The following is a 16,617-nucleotide window of genomic DNA, read 5'->3' on the forward strand; positions in this document are numbered from 1 at the left end:
AATCCTGAAATTCCAGTGCTCTGGAGGTCTAGGCAGAAGGATCGAAAATTCAAGCCCAGCCTTGGCAATTTAGCAAAACTCTGTCTCAAAAGAAAAAGGACTGAGGTGTAACTCAGCAGTAGAGCGTTTGTGGGTTCAATCCCCAGCACCAATAAATAAATAAATAAATGATATATTGTGATAATTTTCATTTGTCAATTTAAAATTAATTCTTACAGAAAAGTTGTAGATATTTTGACATTCAGTCCTTAAATACACTAGTCTACAACATTAAAAATGTTAATATTAATATAACCCCAAATAACTATCGTGTCTAAAATGTAGTAATTACTGGGCATCATCATATATCAGTCCACATCCCCATCTGTCCCCCTGGAGTGGGACGTCCATGCAGGAGCACATTGCACCTGACCAAGATGAGCCTGCAGTTCAGGAGGCCCTGGCAGTCGATCCTCATCCTGCCCTGAGATCAGGGCAGCTGCCTTGGGGTGTCTGCCTGTTCTAGAGCAGGCTTGGGATCACAGGGGATATGCCTCTTTCACCTGCTGCCCCTGGCTCCCAGGGCTGTCCTCAGAGTGAACTGCTTCTCTGGCAACTAGAAGGATAATGGTCTGCAGAAGGGAGCCTCTGGTCATCCCTGGTTGACGGTGATTTCCAGTCTGTGACAGTTTTCGAAAGGGCCTGAGGCCTGATTCGAGCATCACTGTGCAGTCTTTAGTTGCCAGCTTTCACTGTTAAAAATATGTTGTTTGAGGTTTCTCATCTTTCTGTGCCCCTAGGTGGTGACTCGGTTGATTCATCTCTTGGGAGAGAAGATCCTGGGAAACCTCCAGCAGGGATCTGTGACAGGTGGGTGTGCCCCACACAGTGGTGTTAGAGACCTGCCTCAAGGGCCCTTCCTGCTTCCCTACCCACTCTGGGCACAGCCCCTCCCTTCCTCAGAGCCCAGCCCTGTGTAGCCTTAGGCCCCTACAGAGCCCACTCACCAAACACAGTCCCACACTGGACCACACAGACTGCAGGGCTGCCCAAACCTCCAGGAAGGCTGCAGAGCTCCCACCAGTGTGACTGAAGAGGGTGGGTAGAGTCAGTGTGCTTAGGCTTTGGCAGTGACAGAAAATTTTGCTGAAATGTGTTTCAATGTGGGCAGCAGTGAGGGAAGCTCCACTGTGTGTGGACAGAATTGGGAGGTACCTTCCTCCTATTTTTGTTAGCCCATTAAAAAAAGGAAATAGGGTGAAGCTCCAGGGAGTGGGCTAGTTGGAGGCTGCTTTCTGTCCTATGCCAAGCGTGGAAAGATGGTGAAAGGACTCCAGCTTATTTTCCTCTCCTATCTCTGAGCATGTGCTTTTTTGAGGAGCCACTGTTGGCTTTAGTTTCTGGGGCTGTTCCCTTTCCCTGGACTCTAGACATTGAGAACTGGGGTGTTGCCCTTTAGCTCTTCTTTGGTCAACAGACTTGCCTCAGGGCTTCTCCCTCTTCTGTGCACACCAGGCACATGGTCCTCACCTGCCTGCCCTCACCTCCCTGCCCCCTGCCTGGAGCACACCCCTCTGCATTCCTGAGCCCAATGCTCAGCACCACCTCCTGACCTCCCCATCAATGCCTGCTGTTCTCAGTCCTCCTTCTCCACCAGCTTTCCTAGCTGGCTTGTCCGTGGGCTCTGCCTGCACTGTCCCACGAGCTGCATGATGGCAGAGATTATGTCTTGAACCACTGCTGTGGCTTGTGCACAGTACTGTGTGTGTGAAAGGGATAAGCCAGTGGAAAGGTATGTTGCACAGAGGCGGCAAGAGTGATGCTGTGGTCCACTTCAGGCTGACCTCACCCTCATCTGATCACATCTCTAAAGCTCTGTTTCCAATAAAGTCACACTCCGAGGTTCCATTTGACTGAATGTGGGAGGCATGAGGCAAGTTCAGCTGGGGAGGGACCAATCTGTTTGAAGTCAGTTTCTCATAGGGAGCGTATCATTGGATCCTGTTCTTGTCATCCCTTCTTATGGTCTTCACCTTTTTTTTTTTTTTTTTTAAATATTTATTTATTTATTTTTCGGTGGACACAACATCTTTGTTTGTATGTGGTGCTGAGGATCGAACCCGGGCCGCACGCATGCCAGGCGAGCGCGCTACCACTTGAGCCACATCCCCAGCCCCTGGTCTTCACCTTTTGGTTTGTGTGTTTTGACCATTTATAGCTAATGTAATTATTTTATCAGTATTTATTTTTCCCATTTTGTAAATTTTCCTATTCCCCCCATCCCTCACTGTTGCGTTGCATTCCATGACTAAAACACTCAGGGTCATTCCAGGTGAACTGGGCTGCACGAAATAATCACACAGAGACAGATAAATAACTTTTTCTTTGGGTCCTGTGATGGCTCTCTGACCATAGGGGTCCTTAGAGAGAGAGAGAGAGAGAGAGAGAGCACGCGTACCCTTTTATTGGGAAGAAGCCATTCAAATGAGGCAAGAGGTCAGGTTTCAAGGGGGTTGAGTCTAGCTTCCTGATGTCTGCTGTCAGCAGGTTGACTGACATCTAGGGAGGCCACACCCATCTCATGAGCTGTGTGGAGATCATGGTAGGGTGAGTGAAGAGACCAGAGAGAGGCCTTCCCCAAAACAGGGACCATGTCGGTTCCTCCACCCTGTACACTCAGTGCCTACAGTTCACACCCACACAGCCCAGGGCTGGCTGGCCATATCTCCATACTCTCATCACTCAGGACTAACGGGCGCTCATTTCCTATGTGGCAGCTCCTGGCACCCCACCTTTAGTTTAAATCTGATTGATTAATTTTTTTTGAGACATGATCTCACTGATTTGCCAGGCTGGACTTCAGCTGGCATGTTTCCTGCTTTAGCCTCCTGAGTCACTAGGATCACAGGCATGTGCCATCACACCCAGCGTGGCCCTTTTAAGCATCCAGTTTTTACTTGTCCCTGGCTCTTCAATGATAGTTTCAGTGGTCACTCTGGGCATCACAATACCTATGTTCACCTCACTGTTGACTTGTCTATTACTACCAGCATTGTTCCACCAAGTGTAATCAGAGCACCTCATCCCTGTCTGGATCACATTAACTTTCCTGTTACACTATGTTGTCTTACTACCTCTACATCATCGAGAGCCCTTCAACCCGTGCTCACTTTTGCTTTCACTCATCACATCTCATTTTGAATCTAAAGGGAACAGTGTGTGATACTTGGCTACTCTCCTGCACCCTGGTGGGGGTCTGTAGGGGCAGTTCCCCCTGTGGAAGGGCCTCTCTTCGCAGTTATTTTGGAGCAAGTGAATGGTCAGGACTTTTCTTTGTTTCCATCCATGTGTAGCTGTCTTACCTCACCTTCATCTCAAGGGGTGTTTAGCTAGATGTAGCATTCTGATTTGATGGTCCCTGTGACTCAGCACTTTAAAAACTTTGTCTCATGTCCTCTGAGTGATGACACTCAGAATTAAAGAAGCATTAAAAAAGATCTCTAATTCTAGAATATTTTGGATTTTCAGATCAGGGGTGCTTAACCGGTAGTCCATCAAATGTCCCCAAACCTGAATAAGTCCCAAATCTGAAACACTTCTCACCCCAACATTGTAAATAAGCCACACTGTGAGAAACATGGTCACCTGTCCAAGCCCAAAGCATGGACTCCAGAACACAGGAACAGCAAAAGGCCAGGCTTTACTGATGGTCTTGTGAGATCGGGTATCTGGGGAGCAGGTACACACTTAAAACCAGCACTTTATCCCAGAGAGTGCAAGTTCCCCCCCCCCCCCGGTTCCTCATTGGCTAAGTGCTGTGGGGTGCACACTCTTCCTAGTGTCGTCACCTAGGTTTTACTGTCTCCTATTGGGCTGTTTAAAGAAATGTCCCCACCTCCCTCTGCTCTCTTATGGCAGGGGAGTCCCCTTGGGTGGAGTGCATTTTGGCACGTATGCAGTTATCTCTGTTGGTCGGGGGCCCCTTCCTCAGCTGTCTGTCAAGGGGCTGGGAATCTTTACCCTCCATGTTACCTGCCTGTAATGTCCATCCTGCCCTCCCACCACCCCTGTCCTTCACCCCCAGCCATTTTACATTGGAGCCAAATGCTGTGTTCTGAAAATGGACCACCAGACTTTCTAGTTCTCACTCAACCTGGCTTTAAATTGTTCCCAAATAGGTAAGGTGTTAATTCTTTCTATCCATGTTCAAGAATTTTTTTTTGCCTTTAATTTTTGTAAATTGGATTTTGAACTGTCTAGGCGTGAATATCTTTGGGTGTATCCTGTTGGGGTTATCACATCTTAAGTTAGTAGGTTTTTACTTATGCTAAATTTAGGAAGGTTTTAGCCTTTATTTCTTAAAACCTTTTTTCAACCTTGAATCTTTCTCTTCTTCTGAAAGCATAAGGACTTCCAGGCCAGAGCTTTTGTCATTACCCCCTGGGTCTCTCTCTTTGATGTCTGGCAGAATGTTCTTTTGGTCTGCCCTGGGTCCCTTCTTCTTTCCTCTGTCTCCTTGCCCTGCTGGAGGCTGTGGGAGGGCTCTGGTTTCGGTCTGTTTGTGGAGTGCTGGTGATCACTGGTCTAGCTGCCTTCTTGTCCCTGTCACATGATTCCAGCGTCTGAGACACGTGGCTATTTTGTCTGCTGGTGCACTTTTCTTGTTCTAGTCCAGGTTTTCCTTGCTCTTGGTACACCTGGTGATCTGGACCATGCCCTGCTGGGTTTTGAGTGCTTTGTTCCCATTTAAACCTTGTATTTCAGCAGACGACACTGTGCACCTGCAGCTCATGTCCTGGCCCACTTTTCTGGACTGTGGTCTGATGTTAGCCAACCCCAAGGCCTTGCAGTGCTGCTCTGTCTGCCCTGTCCTGTGCTCACAGAACCAGCATAAAAGCTGCTAGCCATGTGCACCATCCAAGCTCTCAATGCCTCTGGAGGACTGCAGCTGGTGCCTGCATGGCCAGGCCTATACACGCCAGTCTGAAGAGTTCCTCTCTACCTTCCCACCTTTGGTTCAGGCCAGGGGTGGCTGTGGTGAGCTGCTGGGACCAGATGGTTGCTGGTGCTGAGTGTTGACCAGTCTCTCAGGAGGTGGCCAGGTCACTTGTGACAGCCAGGTAGTGTGTGCCTGTTTTACCTCCCTTTGGGCCAGAGCCAGAACTTGACAAGTACCTTGCTTAAAGACTAAGAAACTGCTACACAAAGCTAATGTTGGAGCCCCCTTCAGTTCTATACAAAAATGGGGGGGGGTTCTGATATCTGAGGTTCCTGGGAAGGAGGAAAGGAAGGGCTTCCCTGAGAAATGCTGATGTCGAATGATTCTGTGAGACCAGACCGAGAGCAAGGTCCAGCCTGGGGTGGAGGCTCTTCTCCATTTCTGCTCAGTGGTACTTCTGGCAGGGGGCTGTGGATGTTTAAAATCACTTATCAGGTATCTCTTTTATCCTGAGGATGGCAGACTTTCCACTTGGCATTTGGAAGCATCAGTGTAGACTCTAGGATAGTCTCAGTACCCAGTGCCTCCTTGTGGGGGCTGTGTGTCATGGCCAGCTGTCTGGGGGACCTGCCTACTGAGCTGAGGGGTGGAGGTGGGTAGGATACAACCTCACAGGGTGGGACATCACAGTGGGGAGTGTGGCCTCAGAGGGAGACCATCAGGTACCCGAGACCTGCTGCACAGACGGGCCTCCCGGGCCTGGGTTTTTGTGGTAGGAGCCGGACCTGTAGGTACATGGAGAAGTCAGGCTGAGCTCTATGGTCAGATGGCAGGTGTGGATGAGGCTGGGTCCACCGGGAGGAGCAGATCCAAGAGGAAAACGTGTGACAAGCCTTGCTTTGCTTCACTTTCTTGTCCACTGTTGCACAGTTTATCACTAAAGTTGTATAGGCTTATAACACACCCGTCTGAGGACAGAGCCCTGTAGGCGAGGAGCAGATGCAGCCCACACTGCTGGGGTCTCCCATCCTTTCTTACAGGGCCCTCTAGTATGTGCTCTGGGAGGATGCCCTGCTGGAACAGCTGATTAACACGCCTGCTCCAGGGCTTGGGTCTCTTCCCAGGGGCCAGCAAACTCTGTGGCTGACACTGCCCAGCACTGGGCTCCCTCCCCGGAATGCTCATCTCTCCCTGTGGCCTGAGAGTGGACGACCCTCCATACCTTGAGCATTGCTGAGCCTGGCTCCTTGGCAGAAGCTGGGTGCCGCCTGTGAGCTGCTGGGAACATGGCTCTGGGCTTTGCAGCCTCACAGCAGAAACAGGCAGAGGATTGAGCCTTCACAGTCTGCACAGCACCCCTTCCTTCATGCAGTGGGAAAGCACTGTGGCCAACTGGGTGGTACTGCTGAGGGGCCAGTCAGAGAAGAGCACATTCTGGAGGTGTTGGTGGAGTCAGGAGAGAGATGAGCCATGGAAGAGGGCATGACAGGGTGCAGAGCAGGTAGGTAGGGGTTCTGGAAATTATGTGCAGATGAAAGGTAACATGCCTGCTAACCTTCCAGGCTCATGCTGCTTCTAGAGTGAGGGGTGGAACGTTCCAGCAGGAGCCCGTCTAAAGGCTGAATCCCCTGTTCTGGCAGAACAGGACACCTGCCTGAGTTTATTCTTTTCTAAAGCCTACTGCTCCCGGAATCTCCAAGCCTTGAGGTCAGGGTGGGCTCCTTCCTCAGCCAGTGCCAGGAGTACATCAGTCCTTGTGTTGAACCAGGGGCTGATCGTCCTTGGGAAGACCCAGAGCAGACCCTGGTCCTGGCTGGTGCCTGTGTCGTTTGGAGACACTAAGGCTGTCCCAGCTGTGGCCTCCTAGGCTGACGCTGCACTCTGCTCCACAGGCCACCAGCTTGGGCTCCACACAACAGGCAGCAAGTGGGACATAGGTAGCCCAGCTGGCAACCTGTCCACCGTGGCTGCGATGCCCGTGTCTGAGGACGTGCCACTTACCACCTTTGCACTGGAGCTCCAGCATGCCCTCAGTGCCATTGGTAAGCTTATACAGAGAGAGGGGTCCACCTCAAGCTGGGGAGGGCTCTGCCTCAAGGGGACCTTCATTGAAGACTCAGCTCCCCAGGTCGGGGCAGGCACAGTGGTACAGGAGCATGTGACAGTAGGATGCCATGGAAGTCCTCAGCACAGACCCCAGGATGCCTTCCTTGTCCCCCACAACCCCCCATCTCTGGGAGGAGACACTGTGGTGGGTGGCAGGGAGCTGACTGACTGTGGAAAACGCCCTTGATTGGGCTCAGGTAGCTTGGCTGCTCAGGACAAATCTACCACTCTTCAGCCAGCACTGGGGGTCTGTCATACCTGGGATGGAATCCAGGGACCATTGTCCTTCAGAAACAGGCAAATTCCTAACAGCTGGTGAATTTGGGGACTCAAGAAAGGGAGAATGCAGATTTCCAAGAACTCCTGGAAATTTCCAGATTTATAAGGTACTCCATGTTGTTGTGTTCTCCTTGGCACTGTTTTTTGTTTGTTTGGTTTTTGGTGCTGGGGATGGAACCCAGGGCCTTGCCATGCTAGCCAAGTTTCTACCATGGAGCCGTGCCCAAGCCTTTTTATTTTTTGAGACAGGGACTCAATTAAGTTGCTGACACTGGCCTCAGGCTTGCAGTCCTGGAGCCTGTGTCTCCCAGGTCACTGGGGTTACAGGAGTGACCATGCTGCTTGGCTTCTTCTAAGTTTTTATGTGATCGTGGTGACCACAATGACACGAAGTCAATTATCTGTGGTGGGATTAAACTGAAAGTTACAGGGTTGTTTCTGCAAGAAGATATAATAATAAACCCCATCAGGATTGTTTGATTACCATAAAATAATATATTGTGACCACATTGCATCTATTTCAATACTGTGCAGAAATGCTGTCTGCCTGGTACAGACTTTAATTATAGAACACATTAAGTAAATGCCAGCAGAAACATCTATAGGATGCCACTTTAAATATCTAATATCTAAAAGTTATTCTCAAAGTGAACTTTTAAAAATTATTCTTATTTTTTCAAAATGAAGAATTTAAACACATAAACAAGAACTGCCTTGTCTTATAGTCTTGATTTCTGCCTCACCAGTGTTGTGGATGTGTGTAGGAAGTCCTGTCATTTCCAGTAGATTGATCAGGTTGCTCAGAATGCAGCTAGACTTGTCTTCAGGTTGCACATGGAATGTGTTGCTTCGGGAAAGCACATTCCTTTTTTAAAAAAGCTTTTATTTTACAATCATTATAGATTCACAAGAAATGGCAAAATGGCACGGTAAGATCCCACATACTTGTTGCCAATGTCCCCCAGTGGTAACACCATACATAATGGCATAGTTATGTTTCTGTCGCTCTGAGAAAAATACCTGATAAAATTAACTTAAAAGAGTAAAGATTTATTTTGGTTCATGATATAGAGGTCTCAGCGCATGATCACTGGCTCTTTTGTTTCTGGGCCTGTGGTGAGGCAGAAAGAAGGTCGTGTCAGGGAGCACATGAGAGCAGAGCGCTCACCCCGCGGTGGCCAGAAAGCAGAGGAGAGCTCACGCTATAGCAAAGCTCTTCCCCAAGCTCATGGATTGTGAGCCCATCACGGTGCTCATCTCCTGTGGGCTCGGAGGCCTTGAGATCGCTTCGTCTCCCAAAGGCCCCACCTCGGCTCACGGCCTCACTCAGCACCTGAGCCTCTCCAGGGCCAGGAGGCTGGCGTTCGTGAGCTCCATGGTCGGATTCGTGTCTCTGCAGAGTGCTGCAGCAGTGCCAGTCTGCTGGTCACTGAGGAGACCCTTTGGGCTGCCCCCATTCTCTGGTCACCTTGCTCACTGGCCTCCCCTGCCCTCCCTTTCTGAAGTTTTGTTATAAAAATGGAACTCTTCAGCATGTGGCCTTTGAGATCAGCTTTCTTTCTCTTGTGAGAACTGTCCATTGTGTGGATGCTCCAGTTTCTTTAGCCATTCCACAGAAGGCTGTGCGGTGGTGTGTCCAGTTCAGGGGTATTTTGAATAAAGCTACTGGGACCACTTGCTAACAGCTTGCGTGTGCAGGTGAGCTTTCCTTTCTGCAGGATAAATGCCCAGGAGCGTGAGGGGTACCCTGAGTATGTTCCATTGTGTGCCCAGATGGCTGCGCCGTCCTGCATCCCATCAGCAGGGACAGGAACCTGCATCTTTGCTAGCCTTGAGGTTGCCCTGCTGCTCGTCTCAGCCCTTCTCCCAGGCGCGTGGCTTCTCCCTGGCAGGTAGTGATGCTGAGTACTTTCTATGTGCTTATTTGCTGTCTCTGTGTCCTCTCTGGTGAGGTGTCTGTTCATCTTTTCTTCTTACTTGCTCTTTCCTCCCTCTCTCTACTTTCTTTCCCAGATCCGGGGGTGGAGCCCAGGGCTCTGCTGTGTTAGGCAAACACTGCCACTGAGCAGCACCCCGGTCCTTTTTGCTTATTTTCTAATTGAGGCTGTGGAATGGGGGATGGAACTCCTACCCCTTTTAAATAGAGTTTGGTTTTTGTATGAGTTTTAGGTTCACAGCAAAATCAAGAGGAAGGCACAGACTGCCCCACTTTCAGCACCCCCATAGACTTGGATCTTGTCACGTGACCACTGTCCGGAGCACATGGCCCACACAGGGCTTGCACTTGGTGGATCCTGTGTGCCCCCATTGTTGTGTCTGTGTCCTCGGGATGTGCTCACTGCCCCATGCACCCTCTGTGCTTTGCCTACTCATTCGTCCTACCCAAAGGCCTGGCAGCCAATCGTCTTTCCACTATCCACCCAGTGTCGCCTCTTAGGTGGGTCACATGTGACCCTCTTGGCACCTTTTGGCTAGTGGTATGCATTTATGTTGCCTTATGTCTTGATGGCCTGATAGTTCATGTCTCTTCGGTGTGATCGGTGTCCCACTGCCTTTTTATGCATTCACCTCCTCAAGGGCAGCTCGGCTGCTTCTAGGTTTTGCAACTATGATAAAGCTGCCGTAGACACCCATGCACAGGGTTGGTGTGGGCATGTTCTCAGCTCCTTGGTGTAAATACTGAGGAGTGTGACTGCTGGATCATTGTTTTGTAAGCAGAACCAACTGTCTTTTCTGAGTAGCTGTGCTACTTTGCATCCCCCCTGCAGAGAGTGCAGGTCTGCGCCAGCACGTGGAGTGCCAGGGTTAGTTCTGGGCCACTCTGGTTGTGTCCCTGCATTTCTCTCTGACACACCACATTGGTGTTTTTCATGTGCTTACTTTTCATCTGTAGTTCTACTTGGTGTGTTAGTCATTGTGACCAAAAGAGCCAACAAGAACGACTTAGAAGAGGAAAAGTTTATTTTGACTCATGTTTCAGAGGTCTCAGTCCATAGATGGCTGATTCCACTGCTCTGGGCCCAAGGTGAGAAGGTGGAAGGATGTGGTGGTGAAGGAAAGCTGTTCAGCTTGTGGCAGCCAGGCTACAGGGGGTGGGTGAGGGAAAGGGCCAGGGGCTGGGGGCTGCAGGGAGGCTACATCCTTCTAGGACACACCCCATCGGCCCAGACCCCACCCAGTCAATCCACTCACACTAGGAGGGGTGATGAGGTTACAGCTGTCACAGCCTCAGTTGTTTCACCTGTGAACATTCCTGCATAAGCACAGCAGCTTTTAGGGGACGCCCAAACTTTGACATTCACTAGGTTAGGTATCTTTCTCATCTCTGGTCCATTTTCTAATTTGGTTGTTGTCTTTTGGTACCAGGGATTGAACTCCAGGGCACTCAACCACTGAGCCACATCCCCAGCCCTATTTTGTATTTTATTTAGAGACAGGGTCTCACTAAGTTGCTTAGCACCTCACTTTTGCTGAGGCTGGCTTTGTACTTGCGATCCTCCTGTCTCAGCCTCCCAAGACAATGGGATTACAGGTGTGTGCCACTGCGCCTAGCTAATTTGGTTGTTTTCTTTCTTAGTAAAGGCACATAAATTTACTTGGGAAAGCAAGGAATACACATTCAAGGGTAATGTGGGAATGTGGGCCATCTTGAGTGAGAGAGCTATTTTCATATTATTGAGATGTAAGACATCCTCGTGTATTTTAGATAACAGTCCTTTATTAGATATGTCTTTGCAGATGTTTTCTTCCATCTGTGTCTTTCCTTTTCATTCTCTTTTCTGACCCTTGCAGAGCAGAAGTTTTACATTATGGAATTGCAGCTGTTGTTACTGACTTCATGGGTTATACCTTGAGTGCTGTGTTGGACGTTGGCTCTGTGGTCTGCCTCCATTCCTTTCTGAAAGGGCAGGAGGTCCGTGCCTGCACATGCTGCTGCTGCAGCACCACATCTGTTCTCACTGTGCAGGCTTTGATATTTTGTCAGAGATCTGTTGACTGTATTTACATGGGTCTATTTCTAGGTGTGGCTTGCTTTTTAGTCTTTCAATTGTGTCTTTTGATAAACAGAAATTTTTTATTTTTATTTTTCTTAGTTGTCAATGGACCTTTATTTTATTTGTTTATATGTGATGCTGAGAATTGAACCCAGTGCCTCACACATGCCAGGCAAGTGATGTACCACTAAGCTACAACCCCAATCCCTACAAACAGAAATTCTTTTTTTTTTTTAATATTTATTGATTTATTTTTTAGTTTTTGGCGGACACAACATCTTTGTTTGTATGTGGTGCTGAGGATCAAACCCGGGCCGCACGCATGCCAGGCGAGCACGCTACCACTTGAGCCACATCCCAGCCCCAAACAGAAATTCTTAATTCTAATTCAGACCAGTTTTTTCCTATATAGTTACTTCTTTTTGTGTTTTATTGAAGAAATGTCATTCTGCCCTCAAATCATGAGATACTCCAAAAACTCCATTGTTTAGCCTTTATTTTTAAGTTTACGATATGCCTGGGGTTCATTTTGGTTATGCATTAGGCAGAAGTAAGACTCCTGTTTCCATTAGGGACAATGGCAAAGAGGCTGCCTGCACCCTGGTTGCGAGCTGGTCTGAGTTGGCTGAGGTGGGACCCTCACACATGCTGGTTTATACTTGCAGGTAGAAGCAGGGATAACAGAAGTCTAGCATTCATTGTGAGCTGGTCCCAAGGCTGAGAACTGCTTGGGACCCTGGGAAGCCACCTACCTGGGGTCTCATACCCCAGGAGACAGGACTACTCACTGGGCTAGATCGTTGGAGGACATCCTGTTTATAGGGACAGAAACAGAGCCCAGCTGTTCTAACATGTCCCTAGCTGTCTTAGGATGCTGCTCCCCTGCCATGCCCTCTGAATTCTTGAGAACCCAAGTGAGGAAGAGGAGAACTGGGGAGGTCCAGGCCACTTGGAGAACTGTCCTGCAGTGTTGGGCTGAGTTGGAACCCTCACGCAGCCCTGTTGGCTGTGTCACCTTTCACTGAAGTGGTGTGGCCACCTTTGGGGCACGTGCTTCCTGGGTGTTCCTGCTTTAAAACTTCAGTCCGAGAGGTGTTTTCTTCTTGTGCTGAGATGTCATTTCCTTTCCTCTGGCTGATGGGCAAGTAAGCCAGCTGGCAGTGCTCTCTAGGCCAGAGCAGACTTGAGCAGAGACCTGCCGGCTCCAGCTTCAGGCACTGCACTGCTCTGGAGACCGTGGTGCTGGCAAGCCTCTGCTTTTCACAAGACTGAACTCCAAGAGGCCAGGGCCTGCCTCCCCCTGCAGGGACACGGCCACACTTTGCTCTCCAGGAGAGAGAACCCTGCCTCCATCTGAACAGATCAGGGCGTCACCGGCCCCTCTCAGGAATGGGTGAGTCAGCACAGTCTAGGTCAGCAGGTGCTACAGTGCTTTAGGCCTCTGCTGTGAGAGCCTAAAGCACTGCCTGTGGGGGCTCCACCCACAATGGAAATACACAAGGGCAAGTGGGGCCTGGCCTGAGTCCTTGTGGACTACACCTCTGTCCCTGCAGCCAGACACAACCTGTCTGTCTTGTACTGAGAGGCCTCCTGGCACCAAGATGTATGGTCCTACCTGGCACTACCATCCAGGTTGAGAAAATACCACCCCATGGCACTCTGGCACCCTGGTAGGGATGGCAAGGAGATGTTCCACTGTGGCTCCTGACTGGGGCTCCTGGCTCCAACCTGCAAGCCAGGGCATGCGGCCCCTCTAGGACCCACAGCCCCTTGCCTAAGCCACCTGAGGGGCTACTGCTACACATTAACTCAGAGCAGTGATAGCCATATCTCAGAGGCCCTCCCAGCTATAAGGACCTTACTCTGTGTTCCTCTAAAAAACATATGCAGGTTAAAATATGAAACAGCTGCCAGGTGCTGCACACATGTCTCTCATCCTAGCTACGGAGAGGCTGAGGTGGGAGGATCGCTTGCAGGGCCGTCTGGGCAACTTAGCCTGTCTCAGAACGTGTGGACGCATATTTATGTATGCATAGCACTCTCACTACTTAGATCTTGATTGCTCACTTGGAGGAAGGCTGGTTTGGAATGATGATAGCTCAGTGTGCCCTATCAGAGGGACATGCTGTGAGGTCCTTCCAGCTTTCCCTGCTCAGCATCAGGCTCCTGGGTCCTTTTCCACCTAGCCTAGGTGCTCCTCATCGCTGCCACGATGCAGTGAGTCAGCTTCCAGAGTGAGTGTGTGCTCTGTGGGCTCTTCTCCTGAACCAGAGTGTGCTACCTTGAGAGACACAGATGTGAGAAGATGGCGTCTGTGTGTGGGTGAGCGAGCAGCACTGCTCATCTGGAACTGTGCTCTGGCATGCTGTGTCTGCCCAGCATATGTGTGTGTGTGCAAGGACAGTTGTAAGGATGCAGAGATTCGACCCGTGCGTGTCAGCAGGGGATGGAGGAACTGCCCATCTTGGGAGCCTGCCCCTGGTCTCCTCTGGGTGAGAGGAAATGGCAGCTTCTACCTGCACTTCTTCACAGTGAGGTGGGAGAGGCTGCAGTGCCTTTCAGGAGCTCTGACCTCAGAGAGCAAACACTCCAGTCCCCTCAGAGTTGGCTGCCAGGACAGATTTCTGTGATTGGTGATTGTATTCTTAGGTCCAGTATTGCTGCTGACCAGTGACAACATTAAACAGCGCCTTGGCTCAGCTGCTCTAGACAGGTGCGTTAGCCCCCAGCATCTGTTTGCCCACATAGAGACAGCTGCTGACCTTTGCTTCCACCTCTTAGCAATCCAGGCAATCCAGACATGCACCCTACTACTCCTGTGTCCTGCATCCCCATGCCCCAGTGTGTTCCCTGCATAACCACACTACTGGGCACCATTGGGCCTACCAGGGGACCAGGCCTTTCCTTATCCTATGGCCAGTTCTGCACCCCACCCATTCACTGCCCTGCTACAGCCTCTGCTCAGCTCATTCTCATCAAGAAGGGACAGGCTGGGAATGCTGGGCAGGGAGGGGGCGTGAGGGCTGGCTCTGCATTTGGGAGGGGTCATGCTAACAGAGGGGCCAAGGATCTCTGGAGCTGTCCCCAGAGGCTAAGTGCCTGCCTCTGGCTCAGCCTCCACGAGTACCGGCTGTCCAGCTGGCTGGGGCAGCAGGAGGACATCCACCGGATCGTACTCTACCAGGCAGACTGCACGCTCACACCCTGGACCCAGCGCTGCATCCGGCAGGCAGACTGCATCCTCATTGTGGGCCTGGGCGAGCAGGAGCCCACCGTAGGTGAGGTGAGCACTTAGGGGGTTCCTTCTCAGAACTCTCCTTCTATTTTCCTTTGAATGAGACATTTCAAGAACTTAGGAAAGGACCCAGTAATCTGCAACCCATGCTTTAGAAACATTTTACTGTGTTCACATCCTCTGGGGGTTTTAACACAAAGCCCTGACCAAGTGGCCCTGGCAGAGTTGGAGCCTCTGTCAGCCTGACATTCTTAATACTATGTGTATAAAACCCTCCTCCACAGGCTTAAGATCTGGTAGGAGGAGTACCCTGTTTCAGATAATTCTGAGATATCTTTTCCTTAATACTTGGGATCCATGAGCTTTTTCCATGTTTTTTTTTTAATTTAATTTTTTTTTTGTAGTTGTAGATGAACAAAATGACTTTATTTTATTTGTTAATTTTTATGTGATGCTGAGGATTGAACCCAGTGCTTCACGCATGCTAGGCAAGTATTCTGCCTCTGAGCCACAGCCCCAGCCCGCTTTTTCCCTGTTGTTCCACTCATTTTTATGGCTCTTATTTTTTGTTGGTGAGCACCATACCATCTGCACATGTATTCTCAGCCTGTGGGCAGTGGAGTCATTTCACAGCCACCAGCCATGTGCAGGGTGCTTCAGGGTGCCTGTAAGCTGCTAACCACAAAGAACATCTTCAGGTTTCCCAGATGTCACTGGTCTGTTGCCCTGGTTGCTTTCATAGGTCTCCCTTGTGCATGTCTGCAGGGCTCCAGGTCCTTCCCAATGCTAGGCACTGTCAGCCTGTTCATCTGCTCCAGCTGTGTTATGAAGCAGAGCCTCTCCACCCCTGGAGTTAGGTCCCCACCTCCTCCCTCTGCTCCACTGCTCTGTGCTCATCTCAATCTTCTTTCTGGCCCGTATAATCCTGGGACAGCTAAAAATTCCTCCTCTCTGATGTTTGTTCCCTTTCTGCAGGGAGCGATGCTCGCTGGGAAGGGTGAGTGCTGCCAAACACATCACTGCAGAGGGCGCCGTGCGCACTCGTGGGGCAGTGTAAAGAAGAGGCACCTGCTTTTGCACCCCCAGCTCCTCACAGCCACACTGACCACTCAGCATGCATGGTTAGGCAGGCCCTGTGGTCAGAGCTTCAGCAGCCCCAGGACAGGCCATGTCACAGCCCAGGTGTTACAGAGTTAGGGAGCCACTCTTGGACCCTTCCTAAAGCCCTCCTGCCCTATGTGGGACAGCGGCCAGGTGGTTCCAGTGCAGGTGTTGGTGGCATCCCTGTGCTCGCCCTCAGCTCCATCCTGCCCGCAGTCCTCAGGCATGCCTGGGTTGGCTGACTGGGCCCTGCTCTCCCCAGCTGGAGCGGATGCTGGAAAGCACAGCCGTGCGTGCCCAGAAGCAGCTGGTCCTACTGCACAGGGAGGATGGTCCAGGGCCAGCCCGCACCGTGGAGTGGCTCAACATGCGGAGCTGGTGCTCCGGCCACCTGCACCTCTGCTGCCCACGCCGTGTCTTCTCTAGGAGGAGCTTGCCCAAGCTGGTGAGGCCTGGTGGGCTGCCATTAAGTTCCTGAGCCCCTGCACACCGTCTCCCCTGACCTCCTGTTTGCACAGTGCTTGGATGTCTAGACCCGCTTTCTCTCCATGCTGTCTGGAGGCTGAGCTGTGGGCTCTGTTAGGAGGTTTTTCTCCTTTGCTCCTGGACTCTGGCTATGAGTTGGTGTTTGCTTGACCTTGGGATCCTTGGGCCATTTTATGGTGCCGTGCAGATATGGGGAAGTCCAGCATGGTGGAGGTATAGCACAGAGAGGCCATCAGGGGCCTGGGGGTACGAGTTAACCCAAAAGCTAGGCCTGAGGGAGTCAAGGGCTGAACCTGAGGGTCTCACATTCAGCCAAGGCTCCTAAAAGCCTTGAAGGTGTGGTCAGCCCTGCCCAGCCCTGGGCAGAAGCAGACAACAAACCCTGAGACACCTCTTCCTCAGGCCATCCTCAGCTTGATGGGCTCAGGGGCCAGGTTGAAAGGAGTATGGAGGCTGTCCATATACCACAGCCTACTCGGCCCCTGAAGCTCAATGGA

General features: G+C 50.7%; 1 protein-coding gene across 18 annotated transcripts in view; it reads left to right on the top strand.

The window, feature by feature from the left end:
- The window catches only part of Pnpla7 (patatin like phospholipase domain containing 7), a 69,765-nt gene that overhangs the window by 39,229 nt on the left and 13,919 nt on the right, over window positions 1-16,617 (top strand). For 17 of the 18 annotated variants that reach the window (XM_048813240.1, XM_048813244.1, XM_015505699.2 and 14 more), the window contains 5 exons: window positions 780-849; window positions 6,811-6,960; window positions 13,948-14,011; window positions 14,413-14,581; window positions 15,897-16,079. In XM_048813240.1, coding sequence (XP_048669197.1) covers window positions 780-849; window positions 6,811-6,960; window positions 13,948-14,011; window positions 14,413-14,581; window positions 15,897-16,079 — 636 coding nt within the window. The remainder of the gene's footprint in view (window positions 1-779; window positions 850-6,810; window positions 6,961-13,947; window positions 14,012-14,412; window positions 14,582-15,896; window positions 16,080-16,617) is intronic. The other variant, XM_048813246.1, reaches the window with a different exon arrangement.

This window comes from Marmota marmota, unplaced genomic scaffold, assembly GCF_001458135.2.
Source record: "Marmota marmota marmota unplaced genomic scaffold, marMar, whole genome shotgun sequence".
In the NCBI taxonomy this organism is placed as follows: Eukaryota; Metazoa; Chordata; class Mammalia; order Rodentia; family Sciuridae; genus Marmota; species Marmota marmota.